Source organism: Tyto alba, unplaced genomic scaffold, assembly GCF_018691265.1.
Source record: "Tyto alba isolate M040663 unplaced genomic scaffold, T.alba_DEE_v4.0 Super-Scaffold_27, whole genome shotgun sequence".
NCBI lineage: Eukaryota > Metazoa > Chordata > Aves > Strigiformes > Tytonidae > Tyto > Tyto alba.
Window position 1 is genome coordinate 1,870,312 of NW_024881301.1, and position 17,237 is coordinate 1,887,548.

At 41.9% G+C, this 17,237-nt stretch overlaps 1 protein-coding gene across 1 annotated transcript; it reads left to right on the forward strand.

Annotated features, from left to right (window-relative positions):
• The first annotated feature begins 12,387 nt into the window (after positions 1–12,387).
• Positions 12,388–16,069, forward strand: SNAI2 (snail family transcriptional repressor 2). The gene is made up of 3 exons (XM_009967737.3): positions 12,388–12,717; positions 13,281–13,826; positions 14,807–16,069. The coding sequence occupies exons 1-3, from the start codon at positions 12,639–12,641 to the stop codon at positions 14,986–14,988; spliced, it is 807 nt and encodes a 268-aa protein (XP_009966039.1). The 5' UTR covers positions 12,388–12,638; the 3' UTR covers positions 14,989–16,069.
• Positions 16,070–17,237: the final 1,168 nt, after the last annotated feature.

Here is a 17,237-nt window from a genome sequence, read left to right on the forward strand (position 1 = left end):
TGGAAAAAAACAAAACAAAACAAAACAAAACAAAACAAAACAAAACAAAACAAAACAAAACAAAATGTAAATAATTAATAAAATGTATTTTAAAATTGTATCACAGTTTAGGATAGAGAAGCTGTGGAAAATTCTTAGCAAAGACACTTGAATAAAAAGGAATTTTTGAAGTGTTATGTTCAGGGAGAATCTGAAGGAACTGAAACATTGCTTCTAAAGCAATTCGGAAGGCAAATAGTCTCGTCAGCTACTGCAGCACTATGCTGGCACTTAGAGGTCAGTCAAGTAGAATTGAAAGGGCTTCCCTGCCATCTGAGAGAGACTCCATATTTTTCAAAGGCTTTGCATGACCTGAGAGATCAATAACTGGCATTTATTTGGTTTATTCATTCTTTCTTCTCATGGATATGCTTCTCTCTTTTTATCTGACTCTCCTACATGAAACTTTCTGATCATTATACTTTTTACAAAGAATCCCCAACAAAAAGGCTGCATGTCCACAAACAATAAACTGCAAAGCAATATCTGATCTGTGCATAAAACCCATGCGGTAGCTGGGAGCTGCATAGAACAGCAGATATTTGCTCTTACATGCTATACCATTCAGCCTGACTTTCAGTAGGCTTTAAAGCTGTTTCAGTATTACTTTATTTTATTAAGCTTTTTTTAAAGTGCCTTAGACCCCAAGGTTATTTTTGGGTTCTTCATTTTATTCCTCAAGGAAAATGTGATCAAGTGAGAAAAATCACTGTGTGGAATGCAGGTAATTCGGCAGTCGTTGCTGACCGAGGCACAGATCGAGTTAAACTTAAGGTGGTTACCTTCCACCTCCTCGGGCAGCCTCTGCAGCCTGCTCGAGTCACTGAAAAAGCTCGAACTTCACGTCAAAGCAATCTACTCCGTGTGGAGATAAATAAACTGTGGATTAGGCAATTTCAAAATAGGTAATTGCCTGAAATAAGCAATTTCTAGCAGATAGTATAGCCAGTGTTATCAACCACGTAAATATTGACTCGTTTATTAAAAGCAATTAATGAGGAAACAAAACTGCAATAAAGGAAAGAAAAGTGAAAAGCAATCTTCTTAAAGGCTCTGAGGGCCTCTCTTTTCTATATTCTGTGTTTGTCAATGCTCTAAACTGGATTTTGCAATGCACATTTTCTCTGCTGATCTTTAAAATTTCACCAAAGCATTTCATAGTTATTTCAACTCATGAATTATGCAATAACACATGACAGGAACAATTCATTCATATCTCTATTTCACCAGGAGGCAGAGAAATGAAAAGCCTCCACTCCAGCTTGAGATTTTTTTTTTTTTTTGTCCAGCACACAATCTCTCAAAATGGTACCTCAGAGGTTTACTCTGCAAAATGATAAAGGCACGTACATAAAAGATACAGGAGCAGAATGCTTGAACCGAGGAGGAAAGACAAGAGCACAGTCATGTGGCATCACCTTTTGCTACTGGGGTGGGAAATGACGCAGCCTTGAAGGAATTTCAGGGCACACGTTCCAGCTGCATCTGCCTCCTCCTCCTCCTCTCTCTGTTCTCTTGTCATCAGCCTCTTCCAGCTCTGAATTTTCTTCCAGACTTCAATCCACTCCAAGGCACTACTAATCTCATTAATATTGCCTGTGCTTTAAAGTAGTAGTCCTGAGGCCTTCTTAAAAGACAGGGAAATGCCATAAGCCCCATTTTAGAAATTAGAAACAGCAACTGAAACACAAATGGTGGTAACCTGCTGCAGAACTGGGACTTGTTTCTCAGGATGAAGAAACATGAAACATGTTTCTCAGGATGAAGTGAATCAAGCATTATTCACAGAGTTATCTTCCATCTTGAAACCCTGCTGATTGGACTCCTGCTCTATCTCGAGTGAAAAGAATATAAGGTAATCTCTAGAGTTTTAGGGATGTGACTCTTCTGAGTTTCAAACATCTCTCCACTTGCACTACAGATTAACACATAAGTAGTGTCCCCACAAAATTTTTGCTTTCTTTACTGAAATAGGACCAGCCACAGAATGCTTGTTAGTTGTGATTTTCCAAGAGGCCACCTACTTTTGCAGGTCTTTATTACTTCCACTTCAAAAGATGTCTTCTGGTCATACTGGCAACTCATTCTTCTTCCTGGTGATGCTTATAATACGGGCTCAGCATTTTGGTATTATCAGCTGCCTCTATCACATCTGCCATGAGGAACAGTGAGACATTTGGGATTGATGGTAGTTTTTTCCCAGATGCCATGAATATCTGAATCTTCTTGAAGTCATTTATTAAGTATCTAGAGCTTTTTCAATAGCTGTGTGGTGAAGAGGATAGGAGGATGGCAATGGATAAGAGGCTAGGACCAAACTGATACAAAATAAACAGAGATAGATGGCTCATAATGAGTAAATGAAGATGACATGAAGTTTAAAAAAGCAGGGATAGCAGTGAAAAAAATCTATGATCTGAAGTTTAGAAATTCGCTGACTGATTTAGATGTTTTGAAATTGCACTTAATAAAATTACAGCATAATTTGAGTAAAATATATAAAATTTTTTCTTCTTTTTTTCCCCTGGACAGATACATTTAAGGACATATTACGCAGTACAGTGCATATAACTTGTTAGGAGGAAAAGAACTGTTATAAAGACGGGTGTAGATGAGGCACTAGAGAGATTTGTCCTGTTTTAATATCTGCATTCAACATCTTGGCAAATATTTCCTTCAATGAAGAATCAGCCTGATTTCAGGAATATGAGCTATGCCTGGATTAGCAGATGAAACAGAGCCAAGGCACAAGATTACAACTGTCTTCACTACTTCAGTTTTAGTGTTTTCCTAGAATGGCTTTGTTCTGTAAGCATTAGCATCCTCCCAGATAAGTCCAGGGCATCATTCAGCATTTTACAAGTCTTTCTAATAGGAAATTTATCTGTAGACACCCTGTTCTAGGGAAAAAAGATCAGTTTACATATGAAGGCATGAGTCAGATGTGATGCTGAGCCCCAAGGCAGTCTCTAACCTCTTCCATGTGGTAACATATATATCTATGTCTATACATATACAATTTATCTGTGGCAAAGCAGTCTTCTCATTGTTATTATCCAGCAAATTATGCATAAACTCTGGTGGCAGTGGTCAGTCTAGGAAAGGTGTCTCTCTTTGTCTCACATAGCAGTTCAACTAAAAGATATAATTCACTGTGAACTAAAGCACGAGCAAGAACTAGAGAAAAAGGCAGTACAGCATGAAGCCAGGCCTCTTGATACACTCTACCCACAAGCGCAGACATGAGGGGAGCTGACATGCAGTCTGAGCAGAGGTGAGTGAATGAAGGTAAATCCTCAACAGCCTCTGTGGGTGTTGTGGTTTGAGCTCAGAGGACAAGTGAGAACCTCCTGGAGGAGCTGCTCACTCCTCCCTTCCCCCCCAGTGCTGCGAAAGAGACAACAAGCAGAAACTCATGATTTGAGATAAGGACAGGGAGTGATGAATCACATATTATGGTCACAGGCAAAAGGCAGATTCTTTAGGGGAAGAAAAAAAGAACATACATTTATTACAGACACTGACAACAACACTTAACAGAGTAGGAGAATGAGAAGCATTGCCATATCTTGAGAACACCTTCCCCCCACCCCTCCCTTCTTCCCGGGCTCAGCTCTGATCCCGATATCTCTACCTCCTCCCCCAGTGGCGCAAGGGCAGGGAATGGGGGGTGCAGTCAGTGCGGCCACTGCTTCCATCTTTGGTGGGGGGAGTTTCTGGAACTTCTCCCCCTGCTCCAGCATGGTCCCCCTCTCACAGCAGACAGTCCTCCACAAATCCTCTCCCACGTGAATCCCTCCCATGGGCTGCAGTATTTCCTTATATTGCTCCAGTGTGGATCACCAACTTTCTCCAACTGGATTCCCTCCCACAGCTGCAGCCCTTCCCGAGCTGCTCCGGTGTGGGACACCCCCACATGCTGCAATCCTCCCAGCGCTGAATTACAGCAGCGGGGGCTGCCTTTTCCCACAAGACCCCGTCCTTCTTCGGGCAGAGTCACCTTGGTTGTCCAAGTGAAAAAAACACAGGCCATAAATCAGTGTCTGCTCCACCGTAGATCTCCATGGGTGGCGAGGGGGGGGCCGCCCTGCCATCTCACCACAGGATACAGGGGGGTCTCTGCTCCCGCACACCTCCCCCCTCCTTTCTTCCTCCGTTCCTCCACTGACCTTGCTGTTCACACAGCTGCAGCAACTCCTCCTCACAAGTCCCACTGCTCCTCACCACATCCCTTCTTAAATACGTTATCGCAGAGGCGCAGCTGATGGGCTCAGTTTTGGTGCAGAGGTGGAGCTGACTTGGAGCTGGGGGAGCTTCGAGAAGCTTCTCACAGGGGGCCACCCCTATATCCCCCTCCCCTGTTACCAAAAAAACCCACCACTCACTCAAACCCAGGACAGTGGGGAAGGCTGGTGAGATGATGGTGAGACCAGGCCACAGCTCTGTGGCAGAATGAGCAGTATTAAACAGAACAAGACTGTAGAGAAACACTGATTTTATAACACCAAAAAGGAAGCAGAATGAGATACTTGTACCACAAAACTGAGATAGCTTGTACCATTGGAGACATGAAAATTGTCTCCGTAGAGACAGTCATTCATGGTGCACTTCATATCACCTTGCAGAGACCATTACTGAAGCAAACACTAATCCTTCATAAGTGTCTCTAAACAGGAAGAACAGGAAAAGTACACGAGAAATGACAGCCACCATTGCAGAGGAAACATTCAGGACCATGGAAAAGAAAGTTAGAGAGACAGATCAACAAAAATTCAGCTGATTCAAAACTCAGCCATACTATGATAGCTAGAATTGGACTTTGAGATCAACGATGGATCCAGTTCTAGCCATTGTGCAGAGACAGCTGAAGCTGACTCCCGCCTGTACCGAGAGGCAGCACAACATGCAGGTGAAGAAGTGTGGCCAAGTGCTGGCACTGTGCAGTAAAACCGTTTTAAAGTCAGTGGGCAGACATGGGCTCTTAACACAGAAATTAAAAAACAAAACAAAACAAAACAAAAACGTGAAAACAACCAAAGCTACTGTCACTTGAAATGTACGGTAATTGATGCAAAGGTGGTACCATTGCCAGAGGACGTTACTAAAGCAAGCCACCAGTTTGGTTGAAACACAATGTCTGACTGCGCCCACCATGAAAGGAAAAGATAATAGTCACTCTGTGCCCTCTCTAGCCGTGTAACAGAGACATACTGTAAGGAGATCGACTCCTCCAGCACATGCTGTAGTCAGCTGAAGGTTCTCACAAGAGCTAGTAGGAAATCCAAAGTGCAGACATCCCTCAGGCCTGGTGGAGCTGCTGGGAAAGAAACTGGGGAGAGCAAAAAGCCCAGACACCATCACCCTCACGGAAACCAGAGTTGGCAGCTGTGCCTTTTCATTTTTGCAGCCTTTAGCATTTTTACGGTGGTGAAAAGCCCTCAGGAATGCCTTGGATGATTGGGAAACCTCCCATCAGGGAACAGAGCCCTGCAAAGGAGTCACCATGCAGTAATCCTGAAGATATACTGCTTGATTTGTCTGGGACTAGAAAGGTCTCTGGTTGCAATGTTGAAAATAAGTTCTGGCATGCCGAATCACCCAGACCCTATGCAATGCGTTTTGCCAGGTATCACTGAAGGAAAAAAAAAAAAAAAAAAAAAAGCTCCAGACATCAGCCTGCCCTCAAAGCTATTCCAGCGATAACAGATAAAGACAAAGCAGGACTTTCAGACATCAGGCCTGCAGCTGGCAACGGTTATTGTCTACAGCAATAGCAGAAGATAGCGCAGGGTGCTTTATCAGGCTCAACAGAGCCAGAAGCAGAGTACTAGTCTGAATGCAAAGGAGCTAGAGCTCAGGAGAAGAGAGATCTTCACTATCAGAAACCTCTGGGGTCCTGGGAACTTCCAAGCAGACCTTGAGAAATGGAAAGACCAAGTTCTTGAAGTCAATGCAAGCAATTCTAAGAATAGCCTATTACAGCGTATGCCTGGGATCCAGTGTGCAAGTAATAAATAATGTTAAATGAGGGAATGAAAAATAGGCAATACAGGTGGTGAACCAGCCTTGTAGCATCGCTATAACTTTGAGCAGCAGGGGTTACAGAAGGTCCTCTGGCCTGAGGATGAAACAGGAGAGTAACACTGAAGCAAATCCAGCAGCTCTCACCTTCTGTTGCCACAGCAAAACCGTGAATTTATACTGAAATAGAGACACAAACTCTATGGAGTGACATCATCTGTTCATTTTGGAGCCCAGAGATAAGCGTCCCTGCTGTTAGCAGTGCAACTACAGTGCACGCCACTGAGATGCCAAGAGCTGGATAGATATGGAAAAGAACTCATGAGTCTGAATCCTTTGAACAAATAAATATGTGATTGATAAATAAAAAATAAATAAATAATAATTAAGAAAAAGACAGTTGCTGATTCACTAATCTGACTGGCCAAGAAAGTCACATTTTGTGGCAGATATGCCACGTATATTTCTGAGTACTGAGCCCAGCAGCAGAGAGGAATGTCTCTTTTTAGCAAGGTAGGGTATGCTCGAGAGTGGACCATACAGAGTGGAAAAAAACACTTCAACAATTGTGTGAAATGCTTGGTACAAGAACATCGGATGTAAAACCTAGGCAAAACCTGGATGTCCAAATCCAAGTGCTCTAGTCTACCAACCAGAGCAAAGGGACAAGCAGATATTTTTTAAAAAAGGTATGAAACTACCTTTGTTTGTGTTTTAAAAATCTGCCAAAGGTGAAAAACTATGAAGCTACAGCAGGCTGTGAATAAAGGTCATGTTAGTATAAGTGATACTTTAATAATAAAAATCATCCACTGTATAATCATTTATTGTCAGAAAACTTTAAATAATTACAATAACAATTGCTATGGAGGAAATGATACAGCAGGTTGTGCAGCGTTTGGAGACGGGTATATAGGCTGCTGGGTGAGAAGGGCATCGGAGACATAATTAAAAATACACTTAAGAATTAAGGTTGTGAAAATTTCGGTCTCAATCTCTTCATGCTTCAGTTACTAATTTATAAAATAGGGATAATGACACTTTCTCTCTCATAAATAAATATCATAAATAAATAGAATAAAATATCATAAAGAAAGATCCCATAAATATCTGTCATGTGATTGAATTGTCCGTGTTTGAAATATGCTCACAAGCAGAGGTCAGAATATGTGCGAACACAACTATGTAGAGCCATATAAATACATAACAAATAGATATATGCAATACATGACAAACGAGTGTACGTCTCTGCCGTACACCGGCCCGGAGCCAGGCGTTCCCCAGAGCAGGGCAGCCGCCTTTGCTGCAGGCAAAAAAAAAAAAAAAAAAAAAAAACCAACTACAAGACGAAATGCCGAAACCCCCCAAAAGCCAGAGGTCTCAGCCACTGTACAAAACTCGGGGAGCGATTCGGCCGTTGGGTCGCTAGCACCCCCCTTACCCCAGAGACGGCGGGGCGGCTGCTGTGCCCAGCAGATGGCTCGCTCCAACCACATAACGCTCGGGCAAAGCCTCCCTTCCCTCCCTGCATCCCAGGGTCAGCATTTTCCCATCTTTTGTTCCTCTTAATAAATGCCAGGGGCGTCCTGGAAGATCAGGGAAACGTAATGCGATGCAGAAATGCGCTTGCTTTCCAGAGCGTAATAGCTTTAGCTGGGATGTAACACACTTTTGTTTAACGAATACTTGTCACAGTACTACACACATAAACAGAGTTGTATTTATTGGACTAGAATCACATCTCAGTTCTGCTTGAGTAAATCTGAAACAGCTCAGCTGTAGCCAGTGGAGATACTACAGATGGGAATGACAGGGGAATTTGGCCCACTGCTGCAATATCTTCATGTAGAAACAATGTAGGAAAATTGAGCTATGGCCAGGTTCCTTCATTATGGGCTAAAATGCCTCTAAATTGAACCCTCTGAAGTTGGTGAAGCTACACAGGTGTGAGAGCACACAGAAGCCAGCCTTGTTTGAACTACTTGATCCAAAAGGAACCATTCTGCATTTTATTAATAAATGCAAGTTCATTTACAATTATTATATATATATATATATAAATTAGAGATGGGCTTAGACCTCTATGAGACCCACTTCAAAGCTCTTTGACTTATTAGAAAGTTCGGACTGAATCAGATTTTTGGGGTTCAATCACCATCTCTTTAATAGGCTTAAGCTGGAATTACAAACCAAAACATGGAGGAACACTTAGCTCTATAACATGTCCTGTTTTATAACCTTTCTGAATCTCAGACATTTAGATCTTATTATAGAACTACTTGACAATTCTGACTGAAAATTACTGATTTTAGAAAAGCAGTATTTATTAGTGCAAAGCCTTCAAAATGTGGAGGTCTTTTACTTGAATTGGAAAAACTTTCCAAAATGCACAGGTTAATTCTGACTCATTGAACTTTAAGCCTGCAAGACTGGAGCTTGACATGATTTCCTAACAGGCCGCCTTTAAATTTACTGCCATTTCTGCTGATAGTTCAGGTCAGCATATAGAAGGATGAGCAAAATGTAAAAGAAAAGGTATCCAAAAACATGTTTAAAAAAATTTCTTAAGGCATATATATTGGGACAATGGGAAGAAATACCATTTGCTAATTGTTTCCCTCTAGCCCATTCATTTTGGGCTTATTCTTCTCTGACATCCAACTTAATCACAGCTGAGGTGCTCCTCACCTTCTAGCTCTACTAAACCTTTCCTGCTTCTGAAAGTTACACCACTTCTTTACTTTCCCAGGATATACCAGTTGGCACTAAGAGGGAAATACGAAAGCCCAGGGTAACACTGAAGCTGAGTTGATATGTTCTCCGTTCAACTGGCTATTGAAAATGGATCAATTTTTTTTTTTTTTTTTTTTTCTCATCTTAACCATTTCACACTTTCCTTTGAAATGTAGGAGGCTTATGAATTGCAAGAACTACACTGTAAGTGTGAGTTATTTGCACTTTTACCCCTTCCGGGATGAAGTTGTCACCTGCATCAATAAACCTCCAGAGCTATTTTTGGTATGCTCCGCTGGGCTCGGTGCCTCCTGGGGATTCCTCTGAACCTCGCTGTGCTGCCTTCCACAGGCTCCATGGCAGGTCCAGGCAAAATGTGCTTAACAGTGCTGCCTGAGAATTACATTATGCTCTGGGAACAGTGACCCAGTGTAACTCATTTCATATTCTGAAACTGTTTTTCTTGATACTGCTGTGGTTTATTCAGATATTTAACGTTTTCTGATCCACAATCTTGCTACTAATTGATGCTCGGCAAGGACATAAATACTGTCATGAGAAGAACTAAGCTGGTGATGGTTTAGCTTGGCTCCTTCTTCCCTCGTTGATAACAACCATGGTTCTAGCACCCTTCCATTTCCAGAAAGCTGAATAACAAAAGTTGCTGCCCTTCTCAGAAAGCCTGACAAGGAAAGGGATTTGATGGAGCTGTCAGAAATGGGGAGACTAAAGCCAGGCTCACGGGTTGATATTTAGACACATGAACAAGTGGCCCGATGTTAAAAAAAAAAAAAAAAAAAAAAGCCATTTCTGCTGCATGGTTGAAACTTTGGTCCTAATCATTTAGTTGGTGGAAAGCACATGCCGAGGTTTCAGGCAACAGAATTGCGCTCGGATCATTTCCTACCTGCTTTGCTGAGCAGCAATTAGCAGCAGAGTGGCATTAACAAGACGGCTTTACACAAGTGTTCAAAGTAGAAACATAAAGCATCCCTAAAAGACCAACTACTTGTAAAATGTGAGAAGGAAGCTCTAGGCCTGATTTTTCAGAGGTAGGCACAAGGCTCTGCCCACGGGCAGTGTGACCTGCCACCCGCCGCAATCCCCGCGCCTGCCTGGCTCCCTCGAGGAGGGGAAACCTCTTGTCTTCTGCACTCGACTTTTGTGTTGCCTTTCCTGCACAGGGATGGATGCTGCACGACTCCGAGTGCCCTCTCATCCACATTTGCCGTAAACACCCAGAGCACCTGTTTACTCTGACTCACCCCCTCCTCACGCAGACTCTCCCTTTTTTTTGACAGCAGACCTCACTCAGGTAGTATGTGCTGCTAATATCCTTTCAGGACCATGTAATAACATGCCTTCTATCCAATTCCTAACATCCTTCAATCAGCTCAGCCAGTGGGCTAACTGCTTACGCTCCTGTGATTTATATAAGTGCAATTAATTTAAACTGCATCACTCCGGTGTTATGCTGGTGAAAATGCCCCGAGAGGGAGTACCTCACTGGTGAATCAGACCCTTTACTTTTAACAAACATACAAAAGAACAGATCCCGAGCCAGTGGAAATCTGCATGGCTCCATTCATTTCAACACACCGACTTACACCAGCTCAAGGTCTGAATCACAGCTCCTGTAACAGACTATTTAGATACAGACTAATGCCTCACATCCTGAAATGCAATGCTTTCCCAGAGTTGGCAGGGGACAGGGACTTCTCAGACGGAACAGGGCTGAGAGGGGAGCAGGACCACAAGTGCAACCTTTTAAAAGCGCTTTGTGAATTTCTTCATTTCTGTGGAGATGAGGAAAGAGGCAGCTTGTGTCTCTGCGAGCGCTGCTCTCCCTTCTGGGAAGAGCTGCTCCTGTCCCTCCACCCCAGCTGTGAAGCAGGTACCTGGGAAGTCCCTTTCCTTGCCACTTTCCCTTTCCTCCAGTAGCCTGGGTGTGTTCCCTGCAGCTTGGAAATCCATGTGACACCTTTCACTGACAGACACCAGAGTTCAGTGCTGAACAGCTGAATCTTTTTAACCAGTTCTTGAAAATGGCTAACTTTCTCTGCACTTGTTTTGGCATCCCCGAGATTAAGAAGTCATGCATCTTGACAAAGCACTTTACTCTTACATGTCTTAACAGAATCAGAGGGAGGGATTTTTTTTTTTTATTTTTTTTTTTTTTTTCTCCTTCATGTCTATTCCAACACCTGCTGCAAAAAAAAAGGGCTGGGGTGGTCTCTGTAAGACACCCCTCCACGCCTCCTCCCGACAGGACTGAGCCCTAGCAGAACACCGACACGGCATACCTGTATGTGCCCAGGCAGGTGGAGTTAATACACAAGGAGGGGGGGAAGGGGTGAGGAAGGCAGACCAAAAGTCAACCAGAGTGTAATTTGTGTTAGAAATTTGCCAGCGTTCAGCTGTCCATATTTTCAAAATGCAAATATTTTAAAATTAAAAAGCCTCTCTGTGACTAAACATCTCCTCTAAATCAATCTAGATAACCAGAAAATTCTGGGCACATTTAAGAGACTTTCATCCTAAATGAAATGCATCATACAGATTATACCTTCATAGGAAATCAAGAGGTCCTAAATATAATAATGGAGAAGGACGTTTAAGAGACATTTAAATTACCCAGTCTATAATTGGGGGGGGGGGGGGGGGGTGTGTTGTTAATCTTTGCATCTTCTAACTGCCTTGGATAATTAGGAAAATTTCCTTGGCAGTGCTCTAAGAGGATAGACAAAAGAGTGGCATAACTACTCCCAAGGAAGGAAAGGTTGAGGTTTTGCATTCTGCAGATTCTTAAAGTAAAAAATAAAGTATTCTTCATCTGAACAGTCTGAAGCAGTATGCATATTATATAAAACCTATCACCCTGCTCTGGAATGTCATCTTTTTCAGGGCTTCTCCTTCTCCTTGAACTCACTTGCAATATCTCACTGGCCCTTCTGCCTGCAGGTTAGGGAGGCAGGCTGCTTGGCTCCAGCCTTTCCTAAGCACAACTCTTCAAGGGCAGTTCCCAAACGGAGCAGGCACACAGTCAGTTCAAAGGCTTCCATTAGCTCTGCCGGCTAACTTGTTATCTTGTAATGTTCCCTCTGCTTCTGCCCTTAATGAACAGTTTGTTCCATTGTAATTCTTATATCAAACATCTGGAAACCAGACTCGTTTTTAAAAAGGAAAAAAAAAAAAAAAAAAAAAAAAGAAAAGGGGGGGGGAAGAAAAAGGTTTCAGTGCCTATGACTTATCCAGGTCTCTGTCAGAAAGAAAGAAAGAATTCAGCTGAATCAGTAAACTGACCCCTTTTTACAGCACTTTGACCAACACATTTTTCTAGACCCAAATTCTACCGAGCAACGTGCACCCACTTTGTAGCAGAGTAACGCGCTCTGCCCGCAGCCTGATCCTCCGTTCACAGCTGTCTCCAGCGGGAGGAGCTGAAACCTGAACCAAACCCTCGGAGCAGGGATTGGACCCCTCCCGCCAGCAGCCCGAGAGCCCTCCCAGAAAGAAAAAAAAAAAAAAAAAAAAAAAAAAAAAAAAAAAAAAAAAAGCGCAACCCCAACAGCCTGTTTGGAGAAGCGCTTGCGAACATCCCGAAGTGATTGGAGGAGCGGGAAACCCTTCCCCCCCTGCACCTGACTAGTGGGTATTTACAGCACTTTTCAAGGCGCTTCTGCACTGCCACTGCACAGCCACGGTGGGTGGATGGACTGCGTGGGGCCGGCGAGGCGAGAGGGACCGATGCGCTCGCAGTGACTGCGTGTGCGGCACACCGGCCGGGGACCGTTACGCCGACCCGCGAGGAGAGCCTGGAAGAAGGAGGAAGCCCTGCGTCCAAAATGCCACGCTCCTTCCTGGTCAAGAAACATTTCAATTCGTCCAAGAAGCCGAATTACAGCGAGCTGGACACTCACACAGGTAACGAAATGAAATCCAGCGCTACCGCGTTGCTGCCGAGGTTGCCGGCGTTGCGTGGCAGTAACGAGGAGGAGTGGGATTGCTTTTCGGGCTTGAGGGAGTGGGTTAATTCGTTGCTAGCTCTTTTTTTCTTTTGCTTACAAGGAGGGAGTTTTGAGAAATATGTCAGTGCTGCCCAGAGTGAATCATAAAAGTTTGCTCATCCACTTGAACTTCAGTTACTTAGAGAGAGCTTGGAGTTTTCCTGTTTGGTATCTGGTGGTGGTGGAATTGAAACTTTTATACAAATCCTCCAGGAAGTTTCACTGCTTCATTGTATCGGGCTGCAGAGATTTAGAAACGGCGTTCTGCCTTGAAGAGACTCTGCAGCTGTAGTTTGCCTAGTCAAGGGCACGGTCTCTACCCATCATAATAAATGTATGAAACATTATTTTCTCCTTATATTCAGATGACCACACACCGAGTGTTTAATTTATGTACTTTTTAATCCCCCAAATGTTAATTTTGCTGCCTTTTGAAGTACTTTTTGGTTCTCTTACCTTAAAATTTTCTTCTTTCCCCAGTGATTATATCCCCATACCTGTATGAAAGCTATCCAGTCCCTATCATACCACAGCCAGAGATCCTGAGCTCAGTAGCTTACAATCCAATTACTGTGTGGACTACAACTGGGCTGCTACCATCTCCATTACCCAATGACCTCTCTCCGCTTTCTGGATACCCCTCATCTTTGGGAAGAGTCAGCCCACCTCCACCTTCTGACACCTCCTCCAAAGATCACAGTGGTTCAGAAAGTCCCATTAGCGATGAAGAAGAGAGAATCCAGTCCAAGCTTTCAGACCCCCATGCAATCGAAGCCGAAAAGTTTCAGTGCAGTTTATGCAACAAGACCTATTCAACTTTCTCTGGGTTGGCCAAACATAAGCAGCTGCACTGTGATGCCCAGTCTAGGAAATCATTCAGCTGCAAGTACTGTGACAAGGAGTACGTCAGCCTGGGAGCGCTTAAGATGCACATCAGGACCCACACACTACCTTGTGTCTGCAAGATCTGCGGCAAGGCTTTCTCTAGACCCTGGCTGCTCCAAGGACACATTAGAACTCACACTGGTAAGAACAGCCCTTGCACTTGCAGTTTCTTGTTGCTATAACACCAGGATATCTTTTTGCTGTTTTTCTCTACAGGTGGAAAAAAAAAAAAAAAAGAGCAGTGTTTCCTTACTAACCCTGAAATGCAGCTGCAGAATTTCAAGTGCATCATTAAAAGACTAAATTCTCCCTCTCGGAGGGGTGGGTGGGAGAGTTGTGTTGCATGCTCTCATAACTGTGGGCCAGATACTGGCATAAATCAGCGTTGCTGCCTTGATGATTTTAGGCTGGTTTAGCCCATTTCCACTAGCTGAAGGTTTTGCTTTAGGGATTTTATGCTAACTTTCAAGCTTTGGAAACTGCTAACTTTGGGAAGGCTCTAGCTGACTCTGAAATCAAGCAGCAAAAACAGAAAGACAGTCATGAGGGACTGCTTTCTGACTCCTTAAGCAGCTGGCAAGTTTTGCATGTACTATCTCAAGTCCTTAAGAATTGGAAACACATCACCACCAAAGCAGGGTTTGTTTTTTTATTTTTTTTATTTATTTTTTTTTTTCTGTTGAGGCAAAAACTTGATTTTGAGTATAACACGGGATACAATGTAATGTCTGTACAGCTGTTTGTTGCTTTTCAGTGAAAGCCCGGTAATTCACAGAGCACTAAGCAGAAAATGGTCTATGAAAATATTCGAAAATGTTGGGAGGAGCCCAACCTAAAAGTACTGCCTGCACCTGCAAATGCAGAAGGTGTCAGCAGCTTGTCCTCAGAGACTGCATTTAGCAGCATATTCTGAAAAGACTGAGTTCTGCAAGTACAGACAGCAGTGCTGAAGCTGTTGTATCTGTGTCCTGATTAACCTTTTCTTACACATTCTTTATTATAACAAATCCTTTCTGTTTGTTCGTTTGTTTCTTAGGATAAAAGCAGGTTTTACCTGTCCTAAACACGTACTTATTCTTTAAAGCTTCATCCTATTTTCCCTTGATGTTTCATTTTTTTAGGAGAGAAGCCGTTTTCCTGTCCTCACTGCAACAGGGCTTTTGCAGACAGATCCAATCTGAGGGCTCATCTGCAGACCCACTCGGATGTGAAGAAATACCAGTGCAAAAATTGCTCCAAAACTTTCTCCAGAATGTCTCTTCTGCACAAACATGAGGAATCTGGCTGTTGTGTAGCACACTGAGTCATGCAGTCAATGTTTACCTGGACTCGACGCATTTCTCCACTCCTGTTCTAAATGATAAGTGGAAATCCAAAGCTGTTTTCTCATCTACTTTTCAGCCAAAAACCAAAACAAAACAAAATGCCACCAAACAAGCAAACAAACAAAATAGTGGAAGAACTTAGAAAGTCAGTAGAAATGAGCTTTAAGTAGTTTCTGTTCAGTTACACATTCACATTCTTAAGTGTGAATTCTGAAATATGGGGAAAGACACCATGCATGACATTTCAAGTAGATCTAAAGGAAGAAGCATGATCAGCTTTCTCTGTACATGAAGCCAAATGTAGGTTGTCTTTTCTTGCTTGGAAAAGGCTGCAAAGTTAACAATACATTCCTGCCAAGCCATTTCAACCAAAGAAACAGTATTTTAAGTGGAACTTTTAATAAAAATACTACCCAAGTGAATTTTGCTAGACACCATTTATCTCAGGTGCCTTAAAAAGTATTCCAAGTTTACCTTAGTAAATGTTTAATATTATTCATTGCTGTGTTTTTTATTTTTATTAGAAGACAAGGCCTTCATTAATGATCTGAAATGCTTTAAAACTGCCTAATTGGGAGGAAAAAAAAATATGTAAGAGAATGTACACAATACTGAAAGCCACAAATTAACCGCATGTGCCTTTAAAAAAAAAAAAAAAAAAAAAGAGAAAAAAAAAAAAAAAGACTGTAGCTTCAAACATTCCTGGTGCATGCTTGACCATCTTTTAATATGGAATAGTTCCTCTAAACTTTAATCTTTTAAAAAAAAACGGGAATAAGTGCAAGAGAGGGGGTTCATGGGACTTCGACAATTATTTTTTTTAAATGCACAAAGGAAATGCAATATTTTCAGCATTACCCCTCCAAGTGCCTTTTTTATTGATGATTTTGTAAAGTATGTGGACATAATGTAAATATCTTTATTTTTATATGATTGAATGTGTTATGAATGGAAGTGAATTGTTGCCTATAGCAGCATCTATAGATAACTTGAAGAAAGCGTGAAGTGAAATTTATGTTGTTTTCTAGCCACTTTTTTACAATAAACATTTTTAAGTAAGATTTGTGTTGTTTGTTCTAATTAAAGAAAACAACCGTGTCTGGTTTATTAAGGCTTTGGAACATAGAAAAATGCAAGTGTGTCTGCATAACCAAATGAAGGTAAAGTGAATTTCAGACATGAATCCTTAGTTCACAAGTACTGAACATTAGAAAAGAATATACCCATCTGATTTTAAAACATTTAAAACCGTATGGACCATTTTTCTAGAGTCACTTATTTAAAACACTGTTGCTTTTTTACTACTTACAGCAGAATGAAAAACATTGTGAAATATATTTTCTCAAAAACGTTTAAAAGAAACTTATTTCTTGCATTTTAACAGTTGAGAGGATGCTGTTAGAGGAGCCTTATTATAGTACTTTTCCTGAGACTGACATTAGGAAATCTGGGCCTGATCCAAAGTTCATTAAAGTCAGTAGAGCCTGACAGGAGTTCAGTAATGTTTGCATGATGCTCTTTTAAAGTAGTAGTGAAGTCGCAACACAGTGTGTTTTATATGGCCATTTCAGAAAGACTGAAGATATTTTTATTAAGTATCTTAGATATCAGAACTGTCAAGTGAATGTATTATGACTGTATATCAGGTAATATATCACACAAAAGAGTTACTCAGTACTAAAAAGTATAAATATTTTTCTTCAGATGATTTGACTGAGGACTCTAAGATCTGAACAAGCATTACAACATCAACAAAACATGTCTCATCATTACTGACTAGTGCAAAACAACATTATTTTCAACTTTAACAAAGTACAAAGCTAAAAAACAGATAAACTTGGCCTCCAGTCTAAAGACTACTATGTCTCCATGAGGGTACCAGCAGGAGTGATAGCAAAAAAAAATTCCAACAATTTAACAAGATTGTTACTGATGGATTAACAAATTTCTCTAAAAACAGTACATTTCAGCAAAAAATGCGAAAGACCATACATGCCTTGTATCTTCTCCAACTGAGTCCTGCAGAGGAATACTTCAGCAGGACTGCACGGCAGTAACTTTGGCAAAAGGCATATGATGGAAGTTTTGTACCTTTTTTCCACAGGAAGCATTCTAATGAAAAAAAGATCGGCTCAAATGCAGCTTTTCATATTCTCCAGGCATCTTCTGACAAAATCTTGAGGTTATAGCAATGATTCCTTAGGCTATGTTAGATTTTTTTTTCAGG

Bases quoted from the DNA above. Each gene is read 5' to 3' on its own strand.
- SNAI2 (XM_009967737.3), top strand. From the start codon at position 12,639: ATGCCACGCTCCTTCCTGGTCAAGAAACATTTCAATTCGTCCAAGAAG. The intron at 12,718-13,280 runs GTAACGAAATGA...TTCTTTCCCCAG, and splicing joins CGAGCTGGACACTCACACAG to TGATTATATCCCCATACCTG. The intron at 13,827-14,806 runs GTAAGAACAGCC...TCATTTTTTTAG, and splicing joins ACACATTAGAACTCACACTG to GAGAGAAGCCGTTTTCCTGT.